At 40.0% G+C, this 27461-nt stretch overlaps 1 protein-coding gene across 23 annotated transcripts in view; it reads left to right on the top strand.

Moving 5' to 3' along the window:
* LOC130181242 (neurexin-1a) overlaps positions 1–27461 on the top strand; it is a 248404-nt gene that overhangs the window by 198476 nt on the left and 22467 nt on the right. For 17 of the 23 annotated variants that reach the window (XM_056395209.1, XM_056395219.1, XM_056395213.1 and 14 more), the window contains 3 exons: positions 7435–7606; positions 13989–14078; positions 15517–15836. In XM_056395209.1, the coding sequence (XP_056251184.1) occupies positions 7435–7606; positions 13989–14078; positions 15517–15836 (582 nt within the window). The remainder of the gene's footprint in view (positions 1–7434; positions 7607–13988; positions 14079–15516; positions 15837–27461) is intronic. The other 6 variants (XM_056395225.1, XM_056395224.1, XM_056395223.1 and 3 more) reach the window with 1 other exon arrangement.

Below are 27461 nucleotides of genomic sequence, written 5' to 3'. Positions count from 1 at the left end.
GAGTTGAAATGTGTGTGACACCTTTTTACAAGATTAGCAAAAACCTGTCACATAATTACATGAAGAGCTCATACAGTGAGAAAACATAGTGGAACAGATCTCGATAGAACAAGAAGGGATTGCATATTTATGAGAAACAATCCAATTATTACAAGAAAACCAGCTCAGAGAAAACCTTCAAAAGTAATAAAACCTTTTTTCCCCCACTGTGAGGAAAAGTTACACACAAATTTGATTTTGAGACCGAACGACACCTACGTTAACATTAAGAGAATAAAATGTGTTTGATTTTGATAGGCAGGACTTACTCATCTGTTTTTGTTCCCCTGAACTAGAGATAATCTGAGTGGACACGACAAAATGTTTGTCATCGTGTGTATCCTTATCATGTTGAGTGTGTGGAAGTCTCGGTGTGAGGATTAAGGGTCAGTCATAGCATATGTTCCCTGCCTTCAGGCATATGTCCCCAGCTCTACCTGAGCTCGCTTTTATTTTATTTTATTTTTTTCATTTTCCCATTTCTTACTGAGGTGATTGCACCACCCCCCCCAAACGTTCACTTGATTATATTTGATCTGATTTACCCAGAAAGCCGTGCTGTATGAATCCTACAGATGAGGTTAGCGGGACTCTTGAGTATGCCCTGGGTGGGGGTGGGGGGGGGGGGGGGTGGCGCAGGAAGTCCTGACGGAGGAGAGGACAGAGATGAAGGTCGACTCACCCCGACTGCGCGCCAGCTGTCACAAGTGGACAGACAGGAGAATCACCTGAAACCTGAATTGATTTCTTTGAGTGAGAGAGAGAGAGCGAGACAGAGAGAGAGAGAGAGAACGAAATTTCAGATATCTGTTGACCTCCCTTGATGGAATGTGTCACAGGCGGGCCGAAGATGGAGCAAGAGAAAGAGTGTAGACAGACAGCAAATGTCATTTCAGGAAATGACAAGCGGTGCCTTTTGAAAAGCGCTACTGGCCAGCTCCGGTTACAGACACTCCTGTCACATCCAGCTCAATCTGAACTTCTGGTGTTCTCGTTCCTCTGCTGAGGAGAAAAAACGTATTTGTATTGTGATAATTCCCCTCCGTTTAAAAAACACTTAGCGCTTATATGTTTTCCTGCTATATCTCACAAGAAGAAGAAGAATAAGAAGGCGCTGCTACATTCTACATTAGCATAGATTACTGTTTTCATATGATATCCCTCGTAGTAGTAAAATAGCCACGCATCTGCTGTTATTCTCTTAGCACCTTCTTTCAAACAGCTGCTGCGGCTGGCTTGATGATTTATTAACTTGAGGTATTTGATGAGGCCTCTCCTACAGAAAGCCACTTGATAGAGTCTCCTAGCAGTGGAAACAATTTCAAGCCAACTTCACAGATAATTAGGCACTTTAGCCGGCGGACTTGATTTCGAAATAAGCTGAGCTCCCAGCGAACACACTTATACCTCAGCGCGCTGGAAATGCTCCGAGGCGATGGTGAAAGTGAAGGGGGAGGGAAACCTTGTCTAACTTTGTTTCATGTTTTCCAACGTAGTTTTAAAGTTGACTAACATGCAGCTGACACAGCTTTTGAACCCAAGTGTTCTGACAGTAAATAAACAGTGACTAAGATATATATTTACTTATATATATATATATATATATATATATTTCCACCAGCACCAGATTTACAGCAGTAATACCTGCTAAATATCTACTGTACACTGGTGTGCCTGACTCTTCTCATCAGCTGTATGGCGTTAGTCAGGGTGGTAGATTATCTCCATTTTTGTCTAAGTTGTGCAGTAAATCATTATAATTGGTCATCTCTTGATAAATAATAAATAAAACTTAACGTATGGAGGCGATTTGTTTATATTTCTCCAGCACAATAACTTTAACATCAGATACGATTTATAAAAAAAAAAAAAAAAAAGGTTACAATAATGCAATGGTAATTAGATGTAAAGAGTATAAAAAATAAGTTCAGTTCTTTTATTGTGGAAGCTCTTAATAAAGAGTCAGGTCAAATATATCGGGCAGCATTTTACAGAGGATGTAATGGATGAGGAAGATATAGAGTGAAAATGTTGAAAAATAAAATATTATACACTATTCTTCTCACGCTTGTAAATCAATTTCATATGTGCTCATCTGATGTTAGAGGCTTCTCTGTTTAAGGGCTCATTGCTCACCGTGCAATATGCTGAGACTAGCTTGAGATTTGCTGACAGTGTCGCCATATGTTCATTAACAGAATAGCACCGACATCTCAGACAGTGATAGGGAACCTTATGTAGAAGTGTACATATGTGCAGATTGGAATAAGTAGAGAAAAACATATGGACGCAAACTCCTTCTAGAAGCTGCATGTTATACTTATATAAGACTTACAACTGTAGTGCAACGAACAGGTGATTAGGTTTATTTTGAAGCACGGCGTGGTAACGTTGTGCTGCATGTATATATGTGATAAGTGACAAGTATTTATATGATAGATGGAGTTTGAACTATACAGGCCTCACTGGTTTCAGACCCACTGAGTCAATATACTGCAGGTTTGTCACAGTTCGTGATATCATTAAATCGTTTTGGATATTAGGGAGTTGATGTTTCGTATGACGCTTCTATGAGGCTGAAATTTCATTTTCTGTAAAAACCACAGTCCTGCTTTTACAGTGTTCCTGCCTCCAGGTTTCTTATGACTTCACCAACCTGTAAATATAACATCCAAGCGGTTGCACATGTTTGTATGTTTGTGTACCTGTAACTGCAGGTGTATGGATGAATTACAGCATCATGTACAGTAAATGGACCACCTGCTGTAAGGGGGAAAAAAATCAAATCAGTTTTTCTCTCTAATTATTTCTTGCCTTGTCGGTAATTTCATTAACCAAGCTTTGTAAAAAAAAAAAAAAAAAAGGGAGTCTGTCAGAGGTAATTAAAAGATAAGGTGAACAGTACAGTCTACTCTGCCCTAGCCACATTAAGACATTTAGCTTCTACAGTGAGAGCGTAATATCCCCTCAACATGCACACACACATGACACACACTGAAGGCATGGCGGAGGTGCTCTCCCACCTGCCAACAGACCCCTCACAGACATGTGCACTGAAGGGAGATGTGTTGCAGTCCTGTGGCGTCGGACTGGTGAGATATGAAATGTGACGGGTGCACAATGGTTGTCAACATGAATGACTCATAAACAAGCAAAACATTAGGACAGCCTACACTGTGGTGTTCATTTTTGCAGAGATTGAAGAGGAGGCCCGACACCATCTCGAAAACCACTTCTCACTTCCTTTTTTTTTTTTTTTTTTGACGTTGTTTTTACGTAGGCTGGAAAATAAAAAATAAAAAAAAAAACCTCGCTCCAGTGAACCAGTCCACACGTGTGGATCATTTCGACTCAGTGTGCTTCTGTCTTGCACATGGTTGGTTTGACCCTCAAGCAGATTATGAACAACATATCATATCCTTTTCTCAAAGATGTAAAGGAAGAAGTATGATTTATTTATCATTTTATTTATTATTTATGCCAACACTGTTACCCAGACATTCCAGCAAGTTTTATCTAAACAACCTAAGCTATTGTTAAAGGAGGTCTTTTGACTGACTTGAAGCATTTAAGACACATTTGTTCAGGAACGGAAAAAAAAATTATGCTGCTCAGTGCTACTCATAATTTCAGAAAAAGACTTGGTCTGCAGAGGCCGTTTTGCAGCATTATAGCTAGTAAAACAAGCATCTCTATGGTTGTATAATGAGCACAGATGGGGAGTTTTAAGGAGAAACTGACACCCTGAGTATTGCTGCGGCTACTCCACCCTCCAGCTGCAAGGATGAGAAGCATAAAAAAAAAAAGAGCAGATTAGAGGAGAATGGTGGATCAACTTCATCAGTTAATTAAACTCTATTGCAGCTTGATGAGCAATTAATCAAGGCAGCGTGCAGAGTGTCAGGCAGGGCTGAGTTCTTCGGGTGCGGTATGTGTGCTCCGTACAGTATGTTCCCAGGGGGGCAGCCCTGTGGGGAGCAGCACTTACCAAGTGAGCAGCCCTAAAAACTGTACAGGGTGTAATGGGCTGGGTTTATGTAAGCAGCTATCAATCACTCTCTGACATAAGCCTGCACCCTATTAGAGTGCCAGGATTAGGCTCCTCTCAGGGCTGAACTCACTGAGAAGCCACTTGTCTAAATAGATTGAATTTCAGGAGATGCTGAAAAGTATTGGATTATTATTTAGGGGAAAATATTATTGGTGTTTAAAGCAAATGCCGGCACCATCTCAAAAGGCAGAGGCAATAAGTTAATCACGTTAATATGGGAGAAAGATGGGCTCTAAGCATGTCAAAAATGTAACTCTGAATATTCTCAGCCTTTAAGATTTAGGTCTTATCTTTTATCTGACATCTGACTCCCTAAATCTGATGGTTTAGTTTTTATCCTTTGTCTGTTACCCTCTTTCATCTACCTCTTCATCTCTTTCAAGACTGTGAAGTAGGCTTTTTTTTATGCTATGGAAATTCGAGTTGGCAGTTTGTGACTAAATGCAGTAAATTTATTAACGAGGCCATGGGGAACATTAAAAGTCAATTGAAGGAGGCTATTAAAAGCAGGATTTTAATTGGGTTGGTCCCTCCACTAAACCTTTTTTTTTTCTGTCTCTTTTTTTTTTTTTTTCTCCAAGAGCAATGATACTAAAAAAGTTCTCAGTTAATGTGTTCACTGTGTGCTAGTCCTTGAAAGAAAGTTCCCTATATGTCATGTTAAATTTGACTTCATATTCAAGAGGATTGTGTGAAAATCATGTGTTGTGTGTTGTGAGATCTGAAGTATCTGCTGCTTCTTATACTGAGGCGCTGCTGTCCCCATGACTCTAGCTGAGGAGTTTCAAGAGGGCCGGCTTACAATTAACACAAGCTTTTACTACAGCACCAGCGTCTAAAGATCAACCTCTCACCCCATTCACATCTGAAAACCTGACACGAGCTGTAGCCGTCTGCTTTTCAGCTTTTGTTGATGAGTGTTTATGCCTCGGGCAGTCGGTAAATTGTGTTAGTACTGTTGCTTTAATGCATCATCTTATATAATCTGTTGAAATTACATTACAAAGCATACAATTGTCCTAGTTTTGGTAACGTGGTGTGACACATTACAAATGGTTTTAATTGCACTTTAGCTTCTGGCTCTTGAAACATGCTCAACTCATTCTGCACTTTAAGGGAACCGGGCTCTTTGTGTGTGTGTGTGTGTGTGTGTGCACGCCCGTGTGTGTGTGTGCGCGTGTGTGTGTGTGGGGGGGGGGTTGAAAAGAGTCAGTTTGTGCATATGGGAGAGTTAGAGAGAGACAGAGAGAGATGGAGATGCAATGTACTATTTGCTGTGCTGACTGGATAATGACATGCAGAGTGCTGCGCTGCTACAGGAGGTTGAGCCTCCAACCAGATGCTCCTTTCACTGCAGCTCATAAGCCAAGAAAGAAAGAGAGTGTGTGTGTGTGTGTGTGTGTGTGTGTGTGTGTGTGTGTGTGTGTGTGTGTGTGTGTGTGTGTGTGTGTGTGTGTGTGTGTGTGTGTGTGTGTGTGTGTGTGTGTGTGTGTGTGTGTGTGTGTGTGTGAGAGAGAGAGAGAGAGAGGCTACACCAACATTTGCAATCATCTGAGCTGGATTAAGTAGTAGGATTCAGGGACTTCCATCGTGTGCTGTAAAAAGAAGCTTATTAACGTAGATACCAATCACATGTGGATCTGAGGAGACTCAGGCTCAGCTGGGTTCAAACTTCCTATGAGACAGTCTCTTTATGTTTCCATGTTTATGTTTTTATCTAATGACGTCAGGGTACAGTGAAATTTAAGGATTCAGTCTCACACAAACTCCTCAGATTTTCCTGATATCCTCTCAGCAAGCTCTGAAGCTACCTTGAAAGTGATGACACGGGTGTGTCTACAGTATTTTGAATGGAAGCCAAAAGGGTATTGGGTGTAGGTGTGTATGTGTTTGTGATGGATGAACAGCTGAACCAGAAAAAAAAAAAAAAGAAATAAAAATGTGTGTGTTTATTGCTCTTTAATGGACCAGATAGCAGCAATACACAGATGGCCATAACAGGTACATAACACTGGAGCTAAGGGGGATACGCTTGACCATGACCATTAACAAAAGGATTTATTTAACGGATGTTATGAACCCAATAAAGGACACAGTATGCCGATATTTGCTGTTATAATGTTTTTACAAAGTTTTCAAAGAGAGCACAGAAATTCCGGGAGCAATACGCAAACACATACGTATATTAAATGTTGCTCCCGGTCCAAACCATTTATCCATACAGTCATCTGCCTTATAGGCAACCCAGCAGGTCTTGCAGTTAGATTTTTTTGTACATTGCATATACAAAAAAAAAAAAAAAAAAGTTGTGATAAGGAGTGTTGCTCAGAGATAGCATAAGCTGCTATGTGTTCCTCTAAGGGGTGACACATGTAAACACCATGGGACAGCAATACTAAATAGAACGAGAAAAAAGTTATACTGATGACATCATGTGCAATGTCCTTATGTTTTCTCGTTTCACGATGTTTCTTTCGAGGCTTTTTTTAAGAGTAAATAAAAAAACCAAAACACAGCTCTGTGGCTTTTCTGACTTACATCGCATTAAAATCGGTAACTCTTGTTCATGTAATTATATCAAAACAAATACCGTTTACAGTAAGTTTAGTATCTGGTGGATGTCAGTGTAAACGCTCCGGACCCGCCCTTCTGATGGGAAAAGCATGTTATGTTTAAAATGGGCTCCAGGCCAAAACGCAGTGGCCATATGGTTTCTTTCATTAAGCTGGTGGTCCACTATAAAAGGCGCAGTCCAGCTAATGCAGAGTGAATGCTGTCTAGAAAAGTTTGTATAATTCAATTATATCATCAATGCCATTTCCTTTACTGTAACTTGAAATAAATATTTAATCTACACAAACAAAATAATGTCCCTGAAATAGATGTTTGCTCACTTGAAAAGTGTTACCTTATAAAAACAATAAATCAAGTTATCATGAAAGTATGTGGGTGTATTTTGGGACTGTAGAAAAATCACTGGTTTCTTTGACTTGAAAAATTGCAACATGTTTGTTTTAATTAATTAATTATATTTTTATTGGAATAATCCACATAATAATCCATTTAAATAAACCAAATCGCACAATAGAACAACATCATGTATTCTATTCCATTGTTAATGTTCCACCCATTCTTTATTCTTGAACCAAGAGCTGGGACTGCACTGGATATAACACATTAACACATTTTTGACTCCTAATACTTTCCTGTTGTTTTTCTTTCTGTTGAGATGCAGAATAAAGTGAATTAATTTTCATACGGTCTCTTAGCAACACCGGGCTTTTCAAAGCAGTGATGTCCATCGTCTTTAAGACCTTTTCTTTCCTGTGTTCTTGTCTTTCCAGGAAAAAGGGAACATTGCCGTTGTATTTAATGTCGGAACAGATGACATTAACATTGAGGAGACATCAAAGTTTGTAAATGACGGAAAGTACCATATAGTGAAGTTTACGAGGAGTGGGGGTAATGCCACTCTGCAGGTGGATGACCTGCCAGTCATTGAGCGCTACCCCACAGGTGAGTCACCCACTCTGCCTTTAATTACATCTGCTGCTGCTTAAAGGCCATAAAATGACCGAGAGATTATCAAGCCAACTATCAAAGCCTTATTTGTCAGGATGTTTTTATGTTGACTTGGCATGTGCTTTAATTGCTTTTTATGTTTCTGTTTCCAGCAGCTGTTGAGAATAATACCAGTGTTGTTGAGTTTTTTTCGCATCTCCAGCATTTATCACTTTACATTAATCAATGCTGTTAAACAACCTGGCTATATGCAAATAGGTCGCATTTAAGAAATCCCATAGTCTAAAATAAACCTGCATGAAAGGGCAACCGCCCACCCTGTCTACACCTGCTTTATATTCCCCATATACATGAGTAATCCACCCACAGCATATGTTCACAGTAAGTCAAATCAATAGGCTATTTACAGACAAATTACCACTTTTATTGTGGCAAGTAATTGTGTGCCAGTTCAGTATTTATTTCTCTGCCAATACAGTAGATTGATTGAATTAAGGCAGGCGGGCAGACAAACCTGTAATAACACAGTCAAACTAAATGAAAACCTGAATTAATCTGACTCTCGCTCAGAATTTAATCCCAGGTGATCAGATATATTACAGCAGCTGTTTTTTTTTTTTAACCGTGACAGTTCACTTTTACATTCATCATTTCCACAGCACACACCACAGCTACTCATAGACAAAAACTGAAGCTGGATTAATTTTCTTTGCCATTAGTGTCACTACTAATAATTTCATTTGTGTAGCACTTTTCGTAAACACACTTTACAAGACCGTAGAAGATGAATTCACTAATTACTGCCCTGTGTAATGAGCATTTAGTAATTGAAAAAGCATAATATATTTAATAATTACTCCTTTGTATGACCTGAACACTTGTACTGGTGCTTTCTTGTAAAGTGTAGTGGTAGCTGATAACTTTGTCTGCGGAAGGGGAGATTCATTATGGGGAAAATGCAACCCCCGTGTTATTTGCTGGGGGAAAATATGAAGTAATCTCCTGTCGGAAATGGAAAACAACTCAGCAACACTGATATGTTTCTGTAAAATGTCAAGATGTTAGTAGTATGATGGCTCTCCAAGAGAATTTAAATGCCACCGCTTGTGTTGTTGGAATTGTTAACTTTTCTAACTGCTTAAAGGCTTTGACAAAAGCTATAGGAGATTAAAGGAGTGTGAATGTGTCCGTTCAAAGCGCAAACACCAAAAGTCCACAAGATTAAAAGCTGCAGCTCCAAATCAAAAACATTTGTTATATTCTGAACATGCATAAAGGGACTGGGCAATGGGACAAGCAGAAGACATATTCAACCTGCCCCCCCCCCCCACCCAGCCAACCACCCACCCTTTCTGCATAATGTTTGGTGACCTTTTTAGCTATGACCAGTGCATTCATCCAAATGAAAGAGGGTTTTATGACTGGGACTCAATCCTCGCTGCTTGCCTCAGGTGACAAAGGGAAGCTAATGGCTTTTGACATGTGGTGGACATGGCAGAATGCACAGCAGGGTTAAATGCCTGGATGCTAGCATCTCAATCTTCAAACAGCAAATACCCTCAGTCCCCAAAACACCTTTGATACATGCAGATGTGCTGGTGCTGCTCATGACCTGGGTGAAGTCACTGAAAAGGGTATTTTTAATCGTTCATTGCACTATTTAATTCCCAGCGATGGAAAACGGATCACAGAATATTTCACGTTGTTAACGCAGATCTGCATATTAGGAACATGTTTGGGGTCAATGTGTCGTCAAAATGTAGAAAAAGAAATATGATAAATATAAGATGAATTTTGACTTGACTAATATGTGCTGAGTTATAAATGCTGTATGGAAAAAAGTGACCCACCACATCCTCACCAATCGTGCGACGAAGCTAAGTCCAGCTACCTTATTAGGCTCGTTGCAGACTAATTACATCTAATCACAATCACTCTACAGCTCCTCCCCCTCCCCCACCCCACCCCCCAGCACACAAAGCCATTATTCTCTCAGCTCGCCTGTAGTTTGATTAGTATCCATGTATGCCTCTAACGCACTCATAATAGCAGCCCTCAGCCACTCTTAGGCCACTCACAGATCAACAGTGATTATAATAAGAGTAGACAGCAAAGATAAAAATGATGGCTGGAGAGTGAGAAAGACAGAGAGGAGGAGATTATATGGGAGGGAGCAATCATTCTCAAAGCAAGGAAATAATTGCTTCACCAGGGCCTATACTGCTGCCCTCGTAATCTCATTAAAAAGGCTCGTACTGCATACTTATGGGCCATTAAAAGTCTTTAGCACAATTATTAGAATCTAAAATGCAAAACGCACACGCAGAGACATAACCAGCCCTTTCTATTTGTTGTAGTTTCGTCCTCTTTCCTTTATTCTCTCCCCGCTTTCATTCTGCGCCGCACACAAAAGGCCGGGCAGCAACAAAAAAATTCAGCCCCTTCTCCCGAGTCTTGGCCATGGAAGTAATACCATCACAATGGTGCTGCCAGGCCCGCAGGGTACAGTGCAGTATCCTATCGGAGCACCCAATGAACACGCGCCACACACAAAGATAATGGAGAGGTCCCTGGCCTTATTCTTTTACTGTTATCAGAGCGTGGTGCACTTACAGAGCTCTCTGTCTCTCACTCCACTCCCCTCAGCTCTCACTTCCCTCTTTTTCTGTCCTTTCTCCTTTATCTGTCCAACCCTGCCCCCTATGTCGATCTCCCCCACCGTCCCCCTGTCCTGTTTTTCCACCTTGCGGTGCGGAGTCTGATCTGTGGGATACAAGAGGAGGAGGGTTAGCTTTATCCATCAAAGCTCCGTCCTACCTCCTCTGGTTTCCCCTCTGTTCTATCCATGAGCCGCTTCAGCCTTTTGTGCGAGCAATCATCATTGAGCATGCTTAAAAAATGGTGCAATGACTGCCACAGCCAGAGTATGGGGGGGAAAAAAAGGGGGAGCAGAATAATAAAAATAATAGTGAGATTTGTGTATGTCCCTCCTTTTTAATTCTCCCAGCTCCATGAACAGAGGAAGCATTTGCATATTTGTTCATTTAATGTGGCGAGTGTCCTAGGGCTTGTAATGAGATAAATCCCCCACCTTATCTGACCACTTTATTAACAAAAAAAGAAAACAAATGAGTGAGGGCAAAGCGGGTCGGCTGGGACGGCTCAGCTGAATCGCTGCTGTCTGGCGGAGGAGATAAGCCAGACTGTCCCATACCAAACCAAATCATCACTCGGCAGCAGTCACAGGCTCCGCTCACAGGCAGGATGAATGGGCTCTGCTACTGCATCGAAGCCCAGGGGATAGCATTGTTTAACACTCCGGTGTCCCACAGTTGGGATCAATACATGATCAGACCTTGATTATATCCACACTTAATTAACCTCAGTATAAGCATAGACTGAGTCTACCACAGGGTGCAGAGCCAAACAGATAAAGAGCTACTGTCTTTGAAAATGGAGCATGTTCTTGCACAAAAGTAGAGGATTTTGGCACAGTGGCACGCTGTGTGTGAGGAGAAGTGTGTGTGTGTTTGCTGTGTTTGTGAGCGCCTGCCCGCCTGGATCTCCTATGTGTCTTTTCTGTTCGTTTCCTTGTCCTCTCCTTCGATAAATTGTCGTCATTGTTACAAAATTGTGATAGCAGCATCGGGAGAAACACAAAAGCTGTCATTTTAATCGAAAACTACAAGACATCCACAACATGTTAATATATTGTGACTGTCAAGAAACCAGCAGGCATTTGTAGAACAGAATTTGCACAAATTAATGATATATATATATATATATATATATATCCAGTCCTCATCGTCCTCCCAACAGTTCTAGGCTAACTGTTCCCCAGAGCCCAGTTTGATTTTGACCTCTCCTCAGATGAGGTGTCACAGTAGCAGGAAACAGAGAGGTGACATAACTAACACCCCATGACTGACAAATGGAGGTGACAGGAATTAACAAAGCCCATGAATGCTCCATGACAACAGCAATTAATGGATTATTCATTAATTTAACATATTCAGAATATAAGGAATGCAGCTGCGTGTGCGCCTGCTTGTTTGGTTAGTCATTTGTTTGTGTGTAATTCTTCTCCTATCGTGCACAGCACTAAGGCGAATTATGTGGTGCGGAGCTCCAGCAGCCCCGCATGAGGGAAATACAGTGTGTGTGCAGCACCAGGCGGTATAGAGGCGTTACATAAGCCGAAAGCACCTGGAGGCTGGTGCGTTTTGCATCCACATACCTGAAAGTAGCTTAGTGGATTTCTAACTGCTGCATAAATTAAATTTATTGCTCAGTAATTTTTAGTTACAACAACACTGTCCAACCACAGAGTCTTAGTCTTAGTGATATTCAGATTTTTTTTTTTTTTCTTATTGCCAACAAATCACATGAAAGGACCAAACCCAACAATGAATTGATCCTACTAACAGGTATTGTCTGTGTAACCAAAGCCTGATCTAGCTTATTCCTCTGTGCCACAGAGCCCCATTGTTGTCTCAACACAGAAATGAGCCACACTGTTGCACTGGCTCACACATTCTGTCATTATGATGAACGTGGACTCTGTGGTTTATTTTGATTCAATCACACCCTACACCGTGCTGCCAGAGGACCAAATGTGTATTAATCCTCAGGTGAAAACAAGTCCCCAACAAATGCACTATTTGTTCCCGTTTGAGTGACGTATATATCGTTAAGCATTTATTTAAAAATGTATGTAGTTATGACCCATTGTTAAAGACAGAGACAAGACTTGGGACTCTTTGCATGAGATATTCTGACAGTTTCAAATGCACAGAATGCCGCCAGCCTCGTCCTTTAACGCCATCATCAATCAGTAGAAGTGTAAGTACACATGAATGTACAAGTGAGTATAAGTCCACGTCCATTGCAGCTGATTTGTTGCCGAAAGGTACAGTGTCACTTCAGATGGCTGGACGTTGTTTCGGAAGTGTGGCTCTAACATTGGGAGATCTATATCAAATAATATACGCTGTGTCCCTGTGTGGCTTTGTTGTAATGCAGAATGTATCTTTCTGCGTCAATGTTGGGGGAGAAATGTTTCACTAAATCTCCTTCACGAGCCTTTGTGCTCCAACTTGGCACAATCAACTGCAGCCAAATTCCATGAGCTGTACAGACAAGCTTTAAACCCTTTTCTGTGTAGCTGATCCTCTACAGTAATTCAAGCTGATACGATTAAAAAATGTCTTTTTATGCGTCTTTTTTACCTCTAAGACCTTTCATCAGACCAACTGTGCATCTGTTACAAGGTTACCTCCTTTCTTTCATGTCTGCGCGATCCTTTCCTCTTGGAAGCTATTCTCCACTGAATCGTTGTTAGCTACCTGATCTTTTATCTGCCAGAACTGAATTAATATAGTTGATGGGACAAACATTGTCAATCTGCCGGAAGAAAGGATCGGACTGAATTCAATCTCAGCAGACAATACCAGGGGAAAAGCACTCAGAGACAGTGCCACTTTGCTGATAGTCTTCTGCTCTGGAAAGGTTATTGGCCTCGGCAAAAGGGTGATGCAGAGTTTGCCCTCATTAATGCCAAAGTGCCCCTCCAATGTTGAAATGGGTTTTTTTTTTTGTAGCTGCTCTTTCTCCCTCCGGACTCTTATTTGGTTTATTCTCTGAATCCTGTTGAGGAACTACTTTTTCATTGACTCTCACCTCATCAGTGCACAATGTTTAGAGAGTCAAACTCATGACTTCCTCCTTTACGACTTGTAGCTTTTGTCAAAGCCGTTTTTATGAAAGTTTCTTCATTGAATGTATATCTACCCTGACATTGTCTTCTGACTAGATGCTCTGAATGTATACTGTGTTAACTGTTGTATTGCATTTAGCTTATTATTTCATGTCAATTAGGCTATTTATAAATGGGGTTGGCATTTGTAATATGTTAAAGTTAAATTGTTTTATCCTTTAAACCATAAAAGGTTGATTCCACAATAAATTTAAATGATGTTCTTTTTGAAAATGTATATAACTAGTTTAAAAGCCAGTTAAAAAGCTATAGAGGGTCAAGACAAAGGGGATGGAAATATTTGGGTAAAGATTTTGTAATGGAAATGTATAAAGTTGTGATTTGGATTGGTTTATAACATAGTTCTATTAACTTAGATGAAACATTTCCGTGCTAGTTCACTTATTTTCAATTAATATAGGCCTAATTTGTTGGCTAAAATAAAATAAAATGAGTGACGTTTGTTCAAATAATGTTTCAGTAAATATTGTTTTTTTAAATATACAAAAAGTTTTAAATATAAAAACCTTGTGCAGTTGTACAGCTCCAGCATTAAGTATGAACATTTAACCTTTGACCTTACAGATTGTAACCAATGAAATGTCTCTTTAAACTTTAAAGGCAACAATGATAACGAACGCCTGGCGATTGCTAGACAGCGAATCCCATACCGACTTGGTCGAGTAGTTGACGAATGGCTACTCGACAAAGGTAAAATCACTGATTAAAATTTCAGATAAAATAATTTGATCATAACCAAGTTGTAGCACTATTTTGTAAATAATAAACCTAAAAAATAAATGTTCAGTTAAACTTTAAAAACAAAATGATTTGAACAGTTAAATTTAGTTTGTAGTGTTTCATACTTTTCATAATAATGTATTATTTTATAGATGTCAGCTGTTTTAATACGTGTTTATTGTCAACTTAAGGTTAAAGGGACTGTAAATATGAATTTAAATCCACTTACTGAAGTAATATCAGCATTGTTAAAATGTCTATAAATTACTGTAGCATTTTGCTGTAAACATCTAAATGATAAATTTAAAAGTTGTAGCTTAGTGATTAATTTGTCGGTAAGTGTTATTTGAAACACTTTTGAAACCTATACAGTATACATACTGTACAGTACAGTACTTAGTGTCATTTGATCTATTCTGACTAAACTGCTAGCAATGATAAATAGTGTGCAATATGAATTGGCATCAGAATTTTGAGTCCCTTTAACAGACATTGTAAATATGTATAGGGCATTAGATCAAGGAACTGTAATATAAAACAAACTGAGTGCATGCTTTGTTTTTTATAGTTCAATAACTAATTCATATTTTTCACTTAAAATGTGAAATGAGCCCTATCATTTTTCTGTTTTGTTTCTTAGTTTTTTTCTGTTTTCAGTTATAAAAGTTCTGTCATAAAATGTTCTTTTTTTTTTGTTTGTTTTTCATGTGCCCAACCATATCCATTCTAAATTTAATTTTTCCTGTTTGCTTTTGCTAAAAGGATGAACAGTTTCAAATTTCCCTGAAGTGTGTCCTGCTTCCTGTGAGATTGTACACGAGCAAAGTCCAATTCTCACTGCCTGCAGCCATTTTAGAATTTTTTTTTTTTTTCATGCTTGCTGTGTTCCTAGTTTGTAAATTATAAAATTTGAAGGAAAAAATAAAGATAACATAAGCGAAGCATAATGAAATATATGCTTTTAGTTTTATTAGACAAATACTTTATATATTTGTCTTATTTCCCAGGCAATTTCCTGCAAACAAATTGCCCATTTATATTACTTTCAAGATTATGTTATCTTTTCAATTGTAGATAAATCTATTGCATTTCCGTAACATTACTACTTCTGATTAATCTTTCTTTCTTGTTGTTTTAGATTAGACTGCCATATTAGCAAAGCTGCATTGATTTTCTAAATCCTGTCTTTTAATTTTATGTTTTTTCTTTTCATAGGCATCTCATCATTATAACTGCAATAAATTACCAGGGTTTGCTTCTACAACCCGTAATTTATTGGTCTCATTAGCTACTGGGCAAATAATCTGCCTTTCTGTCTTTTTTTTTTTTTTTTTTTTTCCTGTTCAGTAAAAGTGGCTGAGTCCACAGTTCAACATTCTTGTATATATGTAACATTGTTTTCCCACAGGGCGGCAGCTTACAATCTTCAACAGCCAAACCACTATACAGATTGGGGGCTGGGAGCGAGACCGAAGTCGATCCTTTCAGGGCCAGCTTTCGGGCCTCTACTATAATGGCTTGAAGGTGTTCAACATGGCCGCCGAGGGGGATCCCAACATAAAGATCCAAGGCAGCGTGCGGCTTGTGGGGGAGTCGCCCTCCTCTATCACACCGCAGTCGAGCACCACGGCCAATCGCTCGGAGACGTCCACGTCCATCATGGAGATCACCACCACCACGGCGTCCAGCAGGCGAGTCAAGCAGACTACACCACGAGAGCCTCAGCAGGTGAGATCATCTTGTAAATGATTTTGTCGTAAGTGACTTTCAATCATGTCATTATTGTCTCTACTTGATCCGTTTTGAAATCGTTACAGCGCACAGCGTGAAGTTAAGCACATCCTGGATTAACATAATATATCTCATCATTACGCTCCCATATGAGGAATGTATGCCTTACTTTATCGTGTCACGTCTTTCTTCTCCTTGAGTCTTCTGACCTAAAAACTGAAGGAAAATAAGTCCATTGTTCCACCTATGGGAGCAGCACCACCGGCGCACTGTTGAGCATTTCTCCCTGTGCAATCAGATGTGGCACAGCATGGTGTGTGTGTGTGTGTGTGTTAGAGTGATAACCATCGTAGAGGTCCTCCATCATCTTTATCTGTCCTGCATGAGCAGTGCAGCATCTGCAGGAGCATATTACTTCTCAGACGTCACAATGTGCGACCGAACAATGCAATACAAAATGTGCGTCCCATCAAATGAAATGGTGATCAGAGCATTCTGGCGCAGTCACATTTCCTGTTAAATCTCTTTCAATACAGCAGCAGCCATGAATTTTAAATGAAAAATAGTTTCTATAACAACTAATTACGATGCCATTAAGAAGTGTCTTTGTGTCTTAGTTTGAATACTGTATTTGTTTCACACATTGTCCATGTCAGAATTAAATTCCTAATCCGACTGCATCTGCTGAGTTCTAGAGGTTCTCACACTGGAAATGTGAATTTGTACATTTTCTGGAAGTTCAAAACAAAACACTGACTTTATTTACTTTGCTTTGGGAATAAGCTGGCAACAAACTTCATTACAATCTAGGAATACCTGCGCACTGAACAGAAGATAGTATTGACTCATTTAGGTCACTAAGAAAAATAGTTTCGGTGGATTGTTTTTTATCACAACAAAAGAGAGTAGTCAGATTGCAGGAAAGGCTTTCATGCGCTGTTGGAACAAAAACGAAAATAGAACTTTCACTGGCCCACAGGAAATGTTCAGCCTGTGCAAGCAATCAAAAAGAAGACCTCGTTGATAACTGAGAAATGTGCTTTAATTGTTCTAGAGTCGAATATGCTCTCTGGTAGCATTTACAATTGATTAACTACTGAGCATTTCACATCATATGAAAACTGTCAAGTTAAGCCCTGATAGGAAGCGAGAAAGATGTAGCTGCAAACATAGAGACCATGGAGGTAGTGAAGGCTGTACATGCAGGGGGAATACACATAGTTAACACGTGTGTCAGAATTTCAAATACTCTGTAAATATGCAGCAGGGAAAGCGTACACGGTAGCTTAAATTAAGCATAGACGTAGACTAAAATGACCCTTTAATCAGGACTTAATCAGCTTTTACAAATATAGTTTAAAATCATTTTGGATTTAACTCATTTTGGATTAATCGGATTGGGTAAAGGAAGATTATAGAATCTCCAGGAGGGGGTGGGTTTAACTTCATATTGAATAATATACACACAATCAAAATTATTTGATTTTAATTCCTTTTTTTTGACAGATTGTGTAACTTTCTGTCTTTACAGCTTCACTGGGACAACAGTTAATACACTCACATCTCAGTCCATTCAAAGGGTTTTAGAAGAAACACTGTAGAGCAAGCGACGTGTGATGCTGATGTTGATTAGTTTGATTGTCCGGAGGTTACTTAACCAAGGTTCTTCAAACCCATTGAAATATTTAGACCTATTGTTGGATTTATCTATAATGAAATCAAAAAAAGCCTTGAACCTTGAATGTTGATGTATCTCTGAAGCCAGACTCAAGCTTTTATATGGAACATTCAAAGAAAAGCAAAGTGTCAGGTTTTTCATTAAGTTTAATAGACTGTTCAAGCTACAGCTGATATGAAATGACAAACTCCCACAGATTTCAACTTAGCAGCAGTAAAGACCCCATATTACTGTCCCCTAACTCTCTCTCTCTCTGTCTCTCTCTCTCTCTTTCCCTCTTTCCCTTACTGACCTGAGACCATCATAACAGTTTGTGTGAGCCTCTGCAGATGCTGACAAATAATACAATCATAAATATTGATCCAGTGGAATGGTTTTCTCTCAGCCTCAGCATGGTTCCTGAACCGTTGCAGGAGCGTGTAATGCAGGCGAAATATCAGACAATAGACTATAATTATATCCCAAGCTCCATGCAGTGTTATAAATTGCCACCAAGGAACCAAGAGATTGGCAGAAAGGAACAGGCTTGACAAGATGGATGCCCGTCTTTTTCAGGCCTTTTCATCTGGAGAGAAATAAAGTGATATAAATGACCGTGACAATTTAGAAACGCCGTGTATTACAGAGATGTGCGATATGTTTCGGGGCATCTATTTTCTGCCTTAGATGCCATCTGATTTTTGGATATCTGACGTTATGACTTTATGCTAATCAGATTCTGCTTGAATTGTTTAATCAATATGTTTTACCTTGTAGTCGGCTAATCATGGATTTTTGGGGGGGAATCCAAGGTCTCCTATTTTAAAAGTATACGGTAAAGCATCAGGTGGGCTACCGGTAAATTTTTTGTTTTTAGAGACAGGTGTTTTACTAACACGTTATGTTGCAAACTCACCTTTCAAGTGGCATATAAAGGCTTGGAAGGAGGAGAATAGTCAAGGCTAACTGTGTTGGTTTAGGTGTTATCTAATGCATTCATAGAGAAAAAAAAAAGGTCATCGGATTAAAAAGTTGCTCTGCGATGTAGGCGGAGAGATGAATGAGGCATGCAAAAACGTGGGCACTGGGAGATGTCAGTGCGTTCAGTTTGATTCAACGTGACGACCTTCCCATGGAGAGCTCCTGCGGTACGACATTACCGTCTCAGGACACTACACTTAGAAAGACATCATGTCTGGACTCCATAAAAAGAGATGGTGCATTCAGTGTCCTCTCCCTCGAATAGTCAGCATTTTAATCATTGTCCAGCTGTTCCATCTCCCCTCTGATGGCGAATGCAATTCAGTGAATGGTTTTATATCCTAAGAGCCTTACATTACTGGGACATGTGCATTTTTAGTGTGCCTGGCCCCAGTGGAAATGGGATGGCTAACACTGGCGGCGGCAGTATCAGGCTCTTACCATTAAAGTGAGAAGTGGTGCTGTGGAAAATGTATATCAGGCTGTCGAAGAAGGCACTCGGGTCCAAAATAATAAGGAAAAAATATCCGAGACCTTTTATAGCCCTGTCTAAAAATGAGATGTGATGGCTGAGGCACTTTGGTGTTAACTCAACACACATAAATGTTTAAGTTTAGTTAAAGTCACTTGTTGTAAGTGCCTGTTGCTGTCAATATCATTCCTGACTGTAACGCTGAAGCGGCAGTAAGAGCATCGTTATCTTCTATAATGTGACGCGTTTCCAACTGAAACAAGATATGTGGGCCACGTATAATTACAAGAAAGATTTGACTCAATCCTTCACATTTGGTTGGAGCACTCAAAAGAAGGCATGGCTTAACAAGCACGGCGCAATACCAAGCTGTAGATGAGAGGTGACCTCCACCCACACCTGCCTCATCTGCTTTTTTAGGTTAAGAGGAGGAGAACAAAAGAGAATTCTTTTTTTCTTTTTTCTTTTTTATATATTTCTCTGCCAGCCTGTATGACCCAAAATCCAACAGTCACATGTTATTTAATACAATCCGAGGCATTACTCAAACCAAGACACATTTGACTAGATGCGTTTATCTGCACACCCCTGAGTTCAGATTGAGTCATTCTTTATTTTTTAATGTTTGCAGGATGGGAAAAATAGGGATTTTAACATAAGAAATAAAAAAACCTTTTAAAAAAACTAATAGTAACATCTTCCATGTGACAGTGGCTGTCGTATGTAAAGTCATTGCTAATAATCATTAGTACCATGATTTTGAAGGGTCTGAGATGACTCTACCTTCTCAGGTGCCCCATCAAAAAGTTCTCTAAATTCTCCCCGTGGTTATATTGTTATTGAATACTGAGGGCCGTGGCTTATGGGTAACATTACATTAATGTCATTCTTCTCAAACCACTGGGTGTCCACTCATGCTTTATTAACAAGAATATTATCATCTTGGAGTACACTGGCCTAATCAAGAAAGAAATGCACCATGGGAAAAAAAAAAAAAAGCTGATGAGTCAGAATTGTTATTTTAATAGTGATTAAAATTTTACATTTGCTTAAGGGATAATTGGATTGATTCAATTCCAGGACTTACAACCCACTCAAATACACAGATAGTAAGTAATAGTGAGATTTAGCCTCAATCTTACCTTTATTTTGATCATATCTAAAGGTTCCCTGACTAACAGATTCTTGGCTCTTACATGTCAAGTATTCCCTGGAGTGGCTGTGTGCTCCCTGCCCTACGTGGGAGAGGTAGCTCACTGTATGGGCCGAACTGTCATGTCTTAATGAAGTGTCTGCTCCCTGTGGTGGTGCCTGGTCACATCTAATTAAACCATAATGCACTTGTGTACGCATTCACAAACAACACACCGGCTACTGTACACATACACCAAGAGGTGCCCCTCACTTCTCTTGTATATAGATGGTGACTTAATTGGACTACTCCTTCCTCACTTTCATTTATTTATTGTTGAAAATAAGTGCTTCGCCCATTGCACCTAAAGGCGGAAAATTTTGTGTGAGCTAATTGGAGAGAAATTTGAGATATACAGTATCTGCTGAGGTCAATTTGGAGCCCAAACTGCCAACCCACGCAGGTCTAATAGCAACACTAGCTGCCAATGGTGAGGTGCTTTCAGCGCTTTCTAGCTCTCATTAATCTGTGTCTGTGGTCCTCAACAAAACTTTTTCATCATTTTAAATTGTGACAAAGCTGAATTTCAGGGAAAAATTTTGTGCAAGCTCTCCTGACGTATTTTTTTTCATATACATACAACAGCAACTGATCTGTAAGTGTTGGATATGATTGTAATACCTGCTGAATACATGGAAGCTACAGCTTTTTTTTTTTTTGGAAAGGTCTAGTGGACAAAATGGAGGAAAATGCCAAGCTGCAGAGAGATAGCATTTAATACCAAATGATGTTTAATCAAACCAACTCAAGGGTAAAAGATAGAGTTCTATTTAGCTGTAACCCTCCCAGCAAAAAAAAGAAAAAAAAAGAAAAGAGAAACTCAAAAGCCCTCTATCTAGAAGAGCCATTGAGAGCTCTTGACAGTGATGGATACGCACCTGCATTGCTCTGTATTATCAACCCTGGCCAGCACACATACAGTGTATAAATCTCACGAGTGGTCATAGTGTGAGGCTGCCATCCACCACCAGTGCTGCCTGCAGGAATATCCTCTAAAGTTGGTATTGGCTCCAGCATCATGGAGAGACACAAGGACAGAATACTGCAGGATGCAAACGCTGTAAAGTAAAATATAACTGCTAATCACTTGACATTTGACTGGATGCAGCAGACAACCAGGAGATGTACTTCTCAAGCATTTTTGTAAACCACAGCATCCCTTCGTATCCATTTTTTCAGTGCTTGTTAATATGTGCTACTTATTTCTTCTTATATGAAAATATAAAAATGTATTTTGAGTAAATGTCACCAGTTTCTGTTGTGATTAAAAGTTAAGAAAATGTACATTAAAACAAGGCTAAGAGTCTAAAGCTATGCCAGCAACTCTTAAAAGCTGCACAGCACTTAAAATAATAACATGCTTATGTTTAGCAGCTAATCTTCACTAGTTCTGTTTAGCCTGTTAACATGCTAGCATTTGCTAATTAGCTCGAACCACAAAATAAACCAGAGGCTGATGGGAATGTCATTAGGTTTGTAGGTGCGATGACAGATGAAGTCAGGGAACCAACAAAAAGCATTAGACTTTGTCCTGAAGGAGCCCTGAATATCTGCAGATAATTTCACAACAATCCATCCAATAGTGGTCAAGGTATTCAAAATCAAAGTTTGTCAGTAGGATTTCTGCACTAGGGACCTGGAATAACAAAAATAAGACAGCCCTCTCTCAACTAACAAGCATTGTCTTGTACAGTATTCAAACTGACCTCATCCGACATTTCACACCTGCCATGTTTCTTTCATAACCTTTTTGCAATGAGCATTTTCTGTTTTATAGCTTGTTGCTCTTGGAAAATCAACAAATGCAGATTATAGCCTGTTCCTAGTGGGAATGAACGGCCACTCTGACATATCATTGCCACCAAATAGCCAATTGGCCTCACTTTTTCTGAATTAACCCTAGGTGAGGTGGGTGTAATGGCCATTCAGGGGAAGTGAGGAACATTCAAAACACATTGTGTGGGCCATTTCATTTGCACTCACAGCACATGTTTCAGTTCCAGATGAACTGTCTTGTCGAGGCTCTGTTTGTCTTGGTCCCTGAGACGAGGGGCAGAAACCTGGCCTCTTTATACTTCACAGGGATAATCGAAGATTTGTCATGCTGCACTGCTACACCTTCAGTGCAGTGTTTGAGTAACTCCTAGCCTCCCTCACTGGCTCTATAATAAACACACTATAATAAACTTAGTGTCAGAGTAATCTTGTGGTGAAAAATCTTCTGGAACTTAGTACCCAATAACTGCTCAGTCTGCAGCTTCTCTCCCTTTTGTAATCATCCATGCGCCATGTCTCTTTATTGTGTCTGCTACTACCTTTAGGCATTGTTGTGATTGTGCTGATACTGGTAGGGATTATTGTTTTACAAGCTAAGGCTGCAATAAGTCTGCACAGCCTAGATTTAATACTAATCCTGCATGCATCAATATCCAGACCTGAGACTTATCTTGGGTATTAAGCACTCCTCAGGCAACTGCAAACATGCAGTGCAGGTTCTTTAATTGTGCTACAGGATATGATTCTTGGATGTAAGCTTAAGGATGTTTCAGCCTTCATTTGGTTCCAGATGCGTCATATTTGTTTTTACAGTTTGACTTTACCCCTGTGATCTTTAGGATAGATTTGACCTTGAGCAACACATATCTAAAACCATCATCAAAACACCAATGCTGCAGCTTCTCATTCATATAGATGTATAGTAAACAGCCACGAAAAGCTACTTTTTACTGTATAACATTTTTTCTTTTGGTGATGTAGCATTAGAGCACGATCAGCTAATGTTCTGTTCAGGTCACTACAGTTCATTTGTAGCTTTATTCCAATACAGCTAAATAGTTATCGTGAGCGTCCCATAACCTGAATTTGCAAGAGGCAGTGTAGTCTAGGTTCTTTAGTTCTGCATGAAAACCGACACACACCAACTTCACCTACTCTACAGGATCGGCCATTTTGTACTTTTGTAACTCTCGGATGGTCATCAGTTTCGCTGCAATATCAATTTCAGTTTTTACCAAGTTACTAAGCAACAGACTGCTATCAATAGTACAGTAAGGTTGTTTTTTTTTTTGATTGACAGGCATACATCCAATTACTCAAAAAGCAAAGCACTTTTCTCTTCAGCTAACACAGAAAATGCAAGTACTGTTTTTTTTACAAGAATGCACGGTGTATTTGCCAGAGATGTATTCTGAATAGGAGGCACTTCCTCCTCATTTTAGTGCAAAAAAGCATAGGTTTATTTTGTTATGAGTTGTACCCATCTGTGTTTCTGCTGCAGGCAGCCATGTGATCAAGACTCGTATGCACACCACCCTCACTGCTGGATTTCATGATAGATAGGTGATTAGTTTGTTTGTTTGGTTTTGTTTTTTTTTTTTAAAGATGGCTTTTATTGCTTTTTGTTTTTGTGCAGAAAGTCAGGGAGACAGAGGAAAGATATCAGGATGATTCTGCTAAATGGTATGCACTTTAGCCCCCAAGTGTAAACACATGACAGTGAGATTGAATGCAGACTCTGCCCAGCTGGTTTCCAACAGATGTAGCAACGATACACAAGTGAATCCACATCCTGTTAGAGTTAGGGTGTTGTGACAAAAAGTCCAGAAACATTAGGGATCAGTCCATTCCTCATCCTCCTTGACTTTTTAGATAAAACTCAGACTTCTTTGCTTCTCTTTGTTTACATTTCCTACTTTGTGAAATACTATGTCCTTAACCTTATGACCTTAACATTTTGCTTTCAAAGTTCTGCGGATGTTCCAATTTAATTACTTGAATATGAAGATGACTAAATATTTTAAATCCAGGAGGTTTCTCCATTATCTTGGCACATAAACAGTATAGCGCACACGTTTTGTCAAAAATCCAACTAGGAGTCGTCTTGATGCTCCTCCTTAAAAAGACTATTACAAACACGTAGAACCAAGCTGAAACATGGGAGTCTTTAAGTAAAGTAGGAAGTTGTTGAGACTTTCACAGAGTATAATCAGAGCCAATTTTATAACATTAATATTCCTGCACTGAGTAAAGCTAAATGGGAAAAGGTTCTGATTTATAGAAATGATTGTACAGATTTTTTTTCTCTAGATTCCTTTTCTTATTTGTATTAATAGGAACATTGCTCATCACATTGCCAACCAAGTGGAACTGCTCTCCTCAACTCATCTTGAGGCAGATCTTATTGTAAGATGAAAACCACACCTTCCTTTTTTTTTTTTTTTCCACTCCCCAATTTTTACCTCTGTGCGCTCACCAATTAAAACTAAGAGGTTACTAAGGAAACACACAATGTCCCACATTAACGGGGAGAAGGATTCATCATCAAGGGTTCGGCCTTGTTGGGGGAGTCTTGTTTCATTCAGGTTAAATAAACCCAAACTGTCTGGTGGACTCAAAGACACACTGCAGTGTTTAGTCTGAGTGTCAGTGCCCTGTGAGGTTGTGGTGCCTTCAATTATTCACAGAAAGAAAACATCCTCGGGATATGATTTCCCCTGCAATGCAGATGTATGGGACTGACCATCATGCTACTGAGACACTGTAAGCTTGCGGAAAAATATCTATCTATCTGTCTATCTATCTATCTATCTATCTATCTATCTATCTATCTATCAACGGCAACAGTCATTTGATGAGAGCAGAAACAGCTTGCATAGAGGGATATGCAGACAGACAACTCTCCTGCGCTGACCTCCCCCCACCTTGCCCCTTCAGTGAGGTGTGTGTGTGTTATTGTAGGTGGTCCTGGTGTGTGCTGCCCCAGGCCCGGTCATGGGTTTGTGCCCACCCAGTGCTGACAGATGGCAAAGGAGGTAGCGCTGTAGACCTGCGGTGGCCCTGGGCCCGCGGCGTTCACTCCCAGCGACAGACCATATCCATCATCTCAGCCTCACCAGGGGCCATTATGGAAACTGCCCTTCAACATCGAGCTGTACACATAAGAGTCCGTGTGACTCACTGATCCAGTCCACCTTGGCAGGGGTGAACACATACGTGCCAGCGTGTCTTCACGTGTGTTGACATGATTTGCATTTTTTTTTTTTTTTTGTTTGTTTGTTTTGGTTTTTTTTTCAAGGTTGACAGCATGTCTGCAGCTGGTAGATGATTAGCCAGCTGAGGCACCAGGGTGCATTGTCTTCCTTGCACGTTTTATTGTCTGCTTGCTTGTTTTAAAGGTTTCTAAATTTGCTGCAGCCGAGATGATCACACTTACTTCCATTATTAAGATAGTCGACAAAGAAGCTTTTGCAGGTTTCACACTACTGGCAGCGGCACAGAGGATACAGATTGTCCTGCTAAGTCTGTTTGGATGACAAGAATGAAACCTACGCAGTGCGAATCATGTCTCTGTTGTTTGCTAAAGTGTTGGTTTGCGCGTGGAGGAGTTACTGACACTGACAGCTTTACAGCATGTTTTATAGACCATATTGTTGTCTCCCAGGACATTTGCTGTTATGATTTGTAGAAACAGAAAAATAGTCCTGGGCCAACTGTTGAACACGAGATACAATTTGTCCTGCAGTGCATTGCTCCCACCTGCGAGATTGTGCGATCGGCTCGTTTATACACTACATTCATGAACACGATCCCCGTGCCGACTGCTCGTGGAGCTGTGCTGAGCTCTCTCTCCGTTTTTAAAAATAATTTCCTCCAAAGCTGGTAGAAAGTGTCAGGCGCATACTGGCTTATGCATCCAAAAGCTCCTTTATTTATGTTACAAGCGCTGGGAGTCAAATTTAACATTTTACCAAAACAAGAAATCATGTGATTGTTTTATCCTCAGTTAAATCCCATAATTTATGCCTTCACTTGTGGAAAACAAATCACTGCAGTGGGTTGCAAAGAGCATTAGTAAAGTTTATAACTAGAGCACCTTGACTAGTGGAGTGTAAATCTATTTTCATCCATCTAATTTTCTTTATCTTGAGACCCAGTGTGGTAATTGAGTCTACAGCCACTGAGAGCCTCAGATTACAATCATACTGTACACATAATAGGACGGCTGGTTCTTCTCAGGAGAGCAGCCATCTTGATCTAATGTTCAGTACCAGACCAAGTACTACAAAGGCGAATTTTAGTGGAGGATAATACAAAGTAATATCATTACCAGATAGATTGAATTAAAGTAAAACAAATTCCAGGAGGTACAGAGACGAAATGAAGGCATGCCAGCAAATGAAGCCTGTTAGACTGTCAAACAAGTGGACACGAGACAGAGGGGAACGGAGAAATGGCCTTGGGAAAGGAATATAACTCAATTGTCAAGTGGTGACAGTCTCCTCTAACTCTCGGCAAGAAAGTTACAAAGTTAAATTTCAAACTATTCCTTTAAATCTGAATAAAGTGAAGGAAAAGTTTTTCTTTGGCAAGTTCAAAGCTGAATGACAAGTCAAAGGAGGGAAATACAACTGAAAACAGTTTGTTTAATTAGTTAAGAGCAGATGTAGTCACAAATAGAAGTCCTGATCGCTGCCACAGGGATAGATTGGTGATGAAAAGTCACTTTTACTTGAGAGACTTCTTAAGTGGTGTCCAATATACGCTTTCCATTATTATTATTTTCCCTACCATGTCTGTTTCCTCTCTGCTGAAGGAGAGCATTGCTCATTAGTTTATAGCGGTCACACTCGGCACCTCTGTGAATGACACATCCAGACCTGGAGGACAGGAATCTGATTATGACGGCGCTCTGTGGGAGCTACAGGCGACCTGGTCTGCCGTTGTAGGGCAAAGCTGCTCTTCCTCTTTCCTCACGTCATGTTTTTGCAAGCGTTACACACGGGAATTAGGCCTGAGTACATTCATCTCGGGCAGTGATGGCATCTATATTAGGATGACAAATTTGTGCCTGTCACCTGATGAGGGACTGGGACTGCATGTCAAGACGCAGGTGAAGTCAGGAAGACAGTGATTTGTGGCCGAGCCGCATATCTCTCTTCCTCTCCTGCGCTCTCTTCTCTCAAAAACACACACACGGCCGCACGGTTGGATTTTTCATCTATTTTTAGATTTTGAGGGAAAGGAACATGGAAATGAAGAATTACGCGGTCACTTTGGATTGAACCCCTGAACCATTTCCCCAAAATGACGCGTTTGTATGTTAGCATTTTGATAGAGAGCGCCATGATTACAAGCCATTCTCTGGTAATTGTTATTCCTCCCTCACTCCCCAGCCTTTCCTCAGTATATGATATTCCTCCTGGGCAGTTCTCTGCTCTCAGGCCAGATTACTACCAAGGCGAGCCACAGACGCGCACAGAGCTCCAGATTCGATTTCAGATAACGAAAATATCAGGGCATCCAGAGGGGAAAATGCTTCAA

This window comes from Seriola aureovittata, chromosome 14 (genome assembly GCF_021018895.1).
Source record: "Seriola aureovittata isolate HTS-2021-v1 ecotype China chromosome 14, ASM2101889v1, whole genome shotgun sequence".
Lineage (NCBI taxonomy): Eukaryota > Metazoa > Chordata > Actinopteri > Carangiformes > Carangidae > Seriola > Seriola aureovittata.
This window is presented reverse-complemented; position numbering and strand designations above follow the sequence as displayed.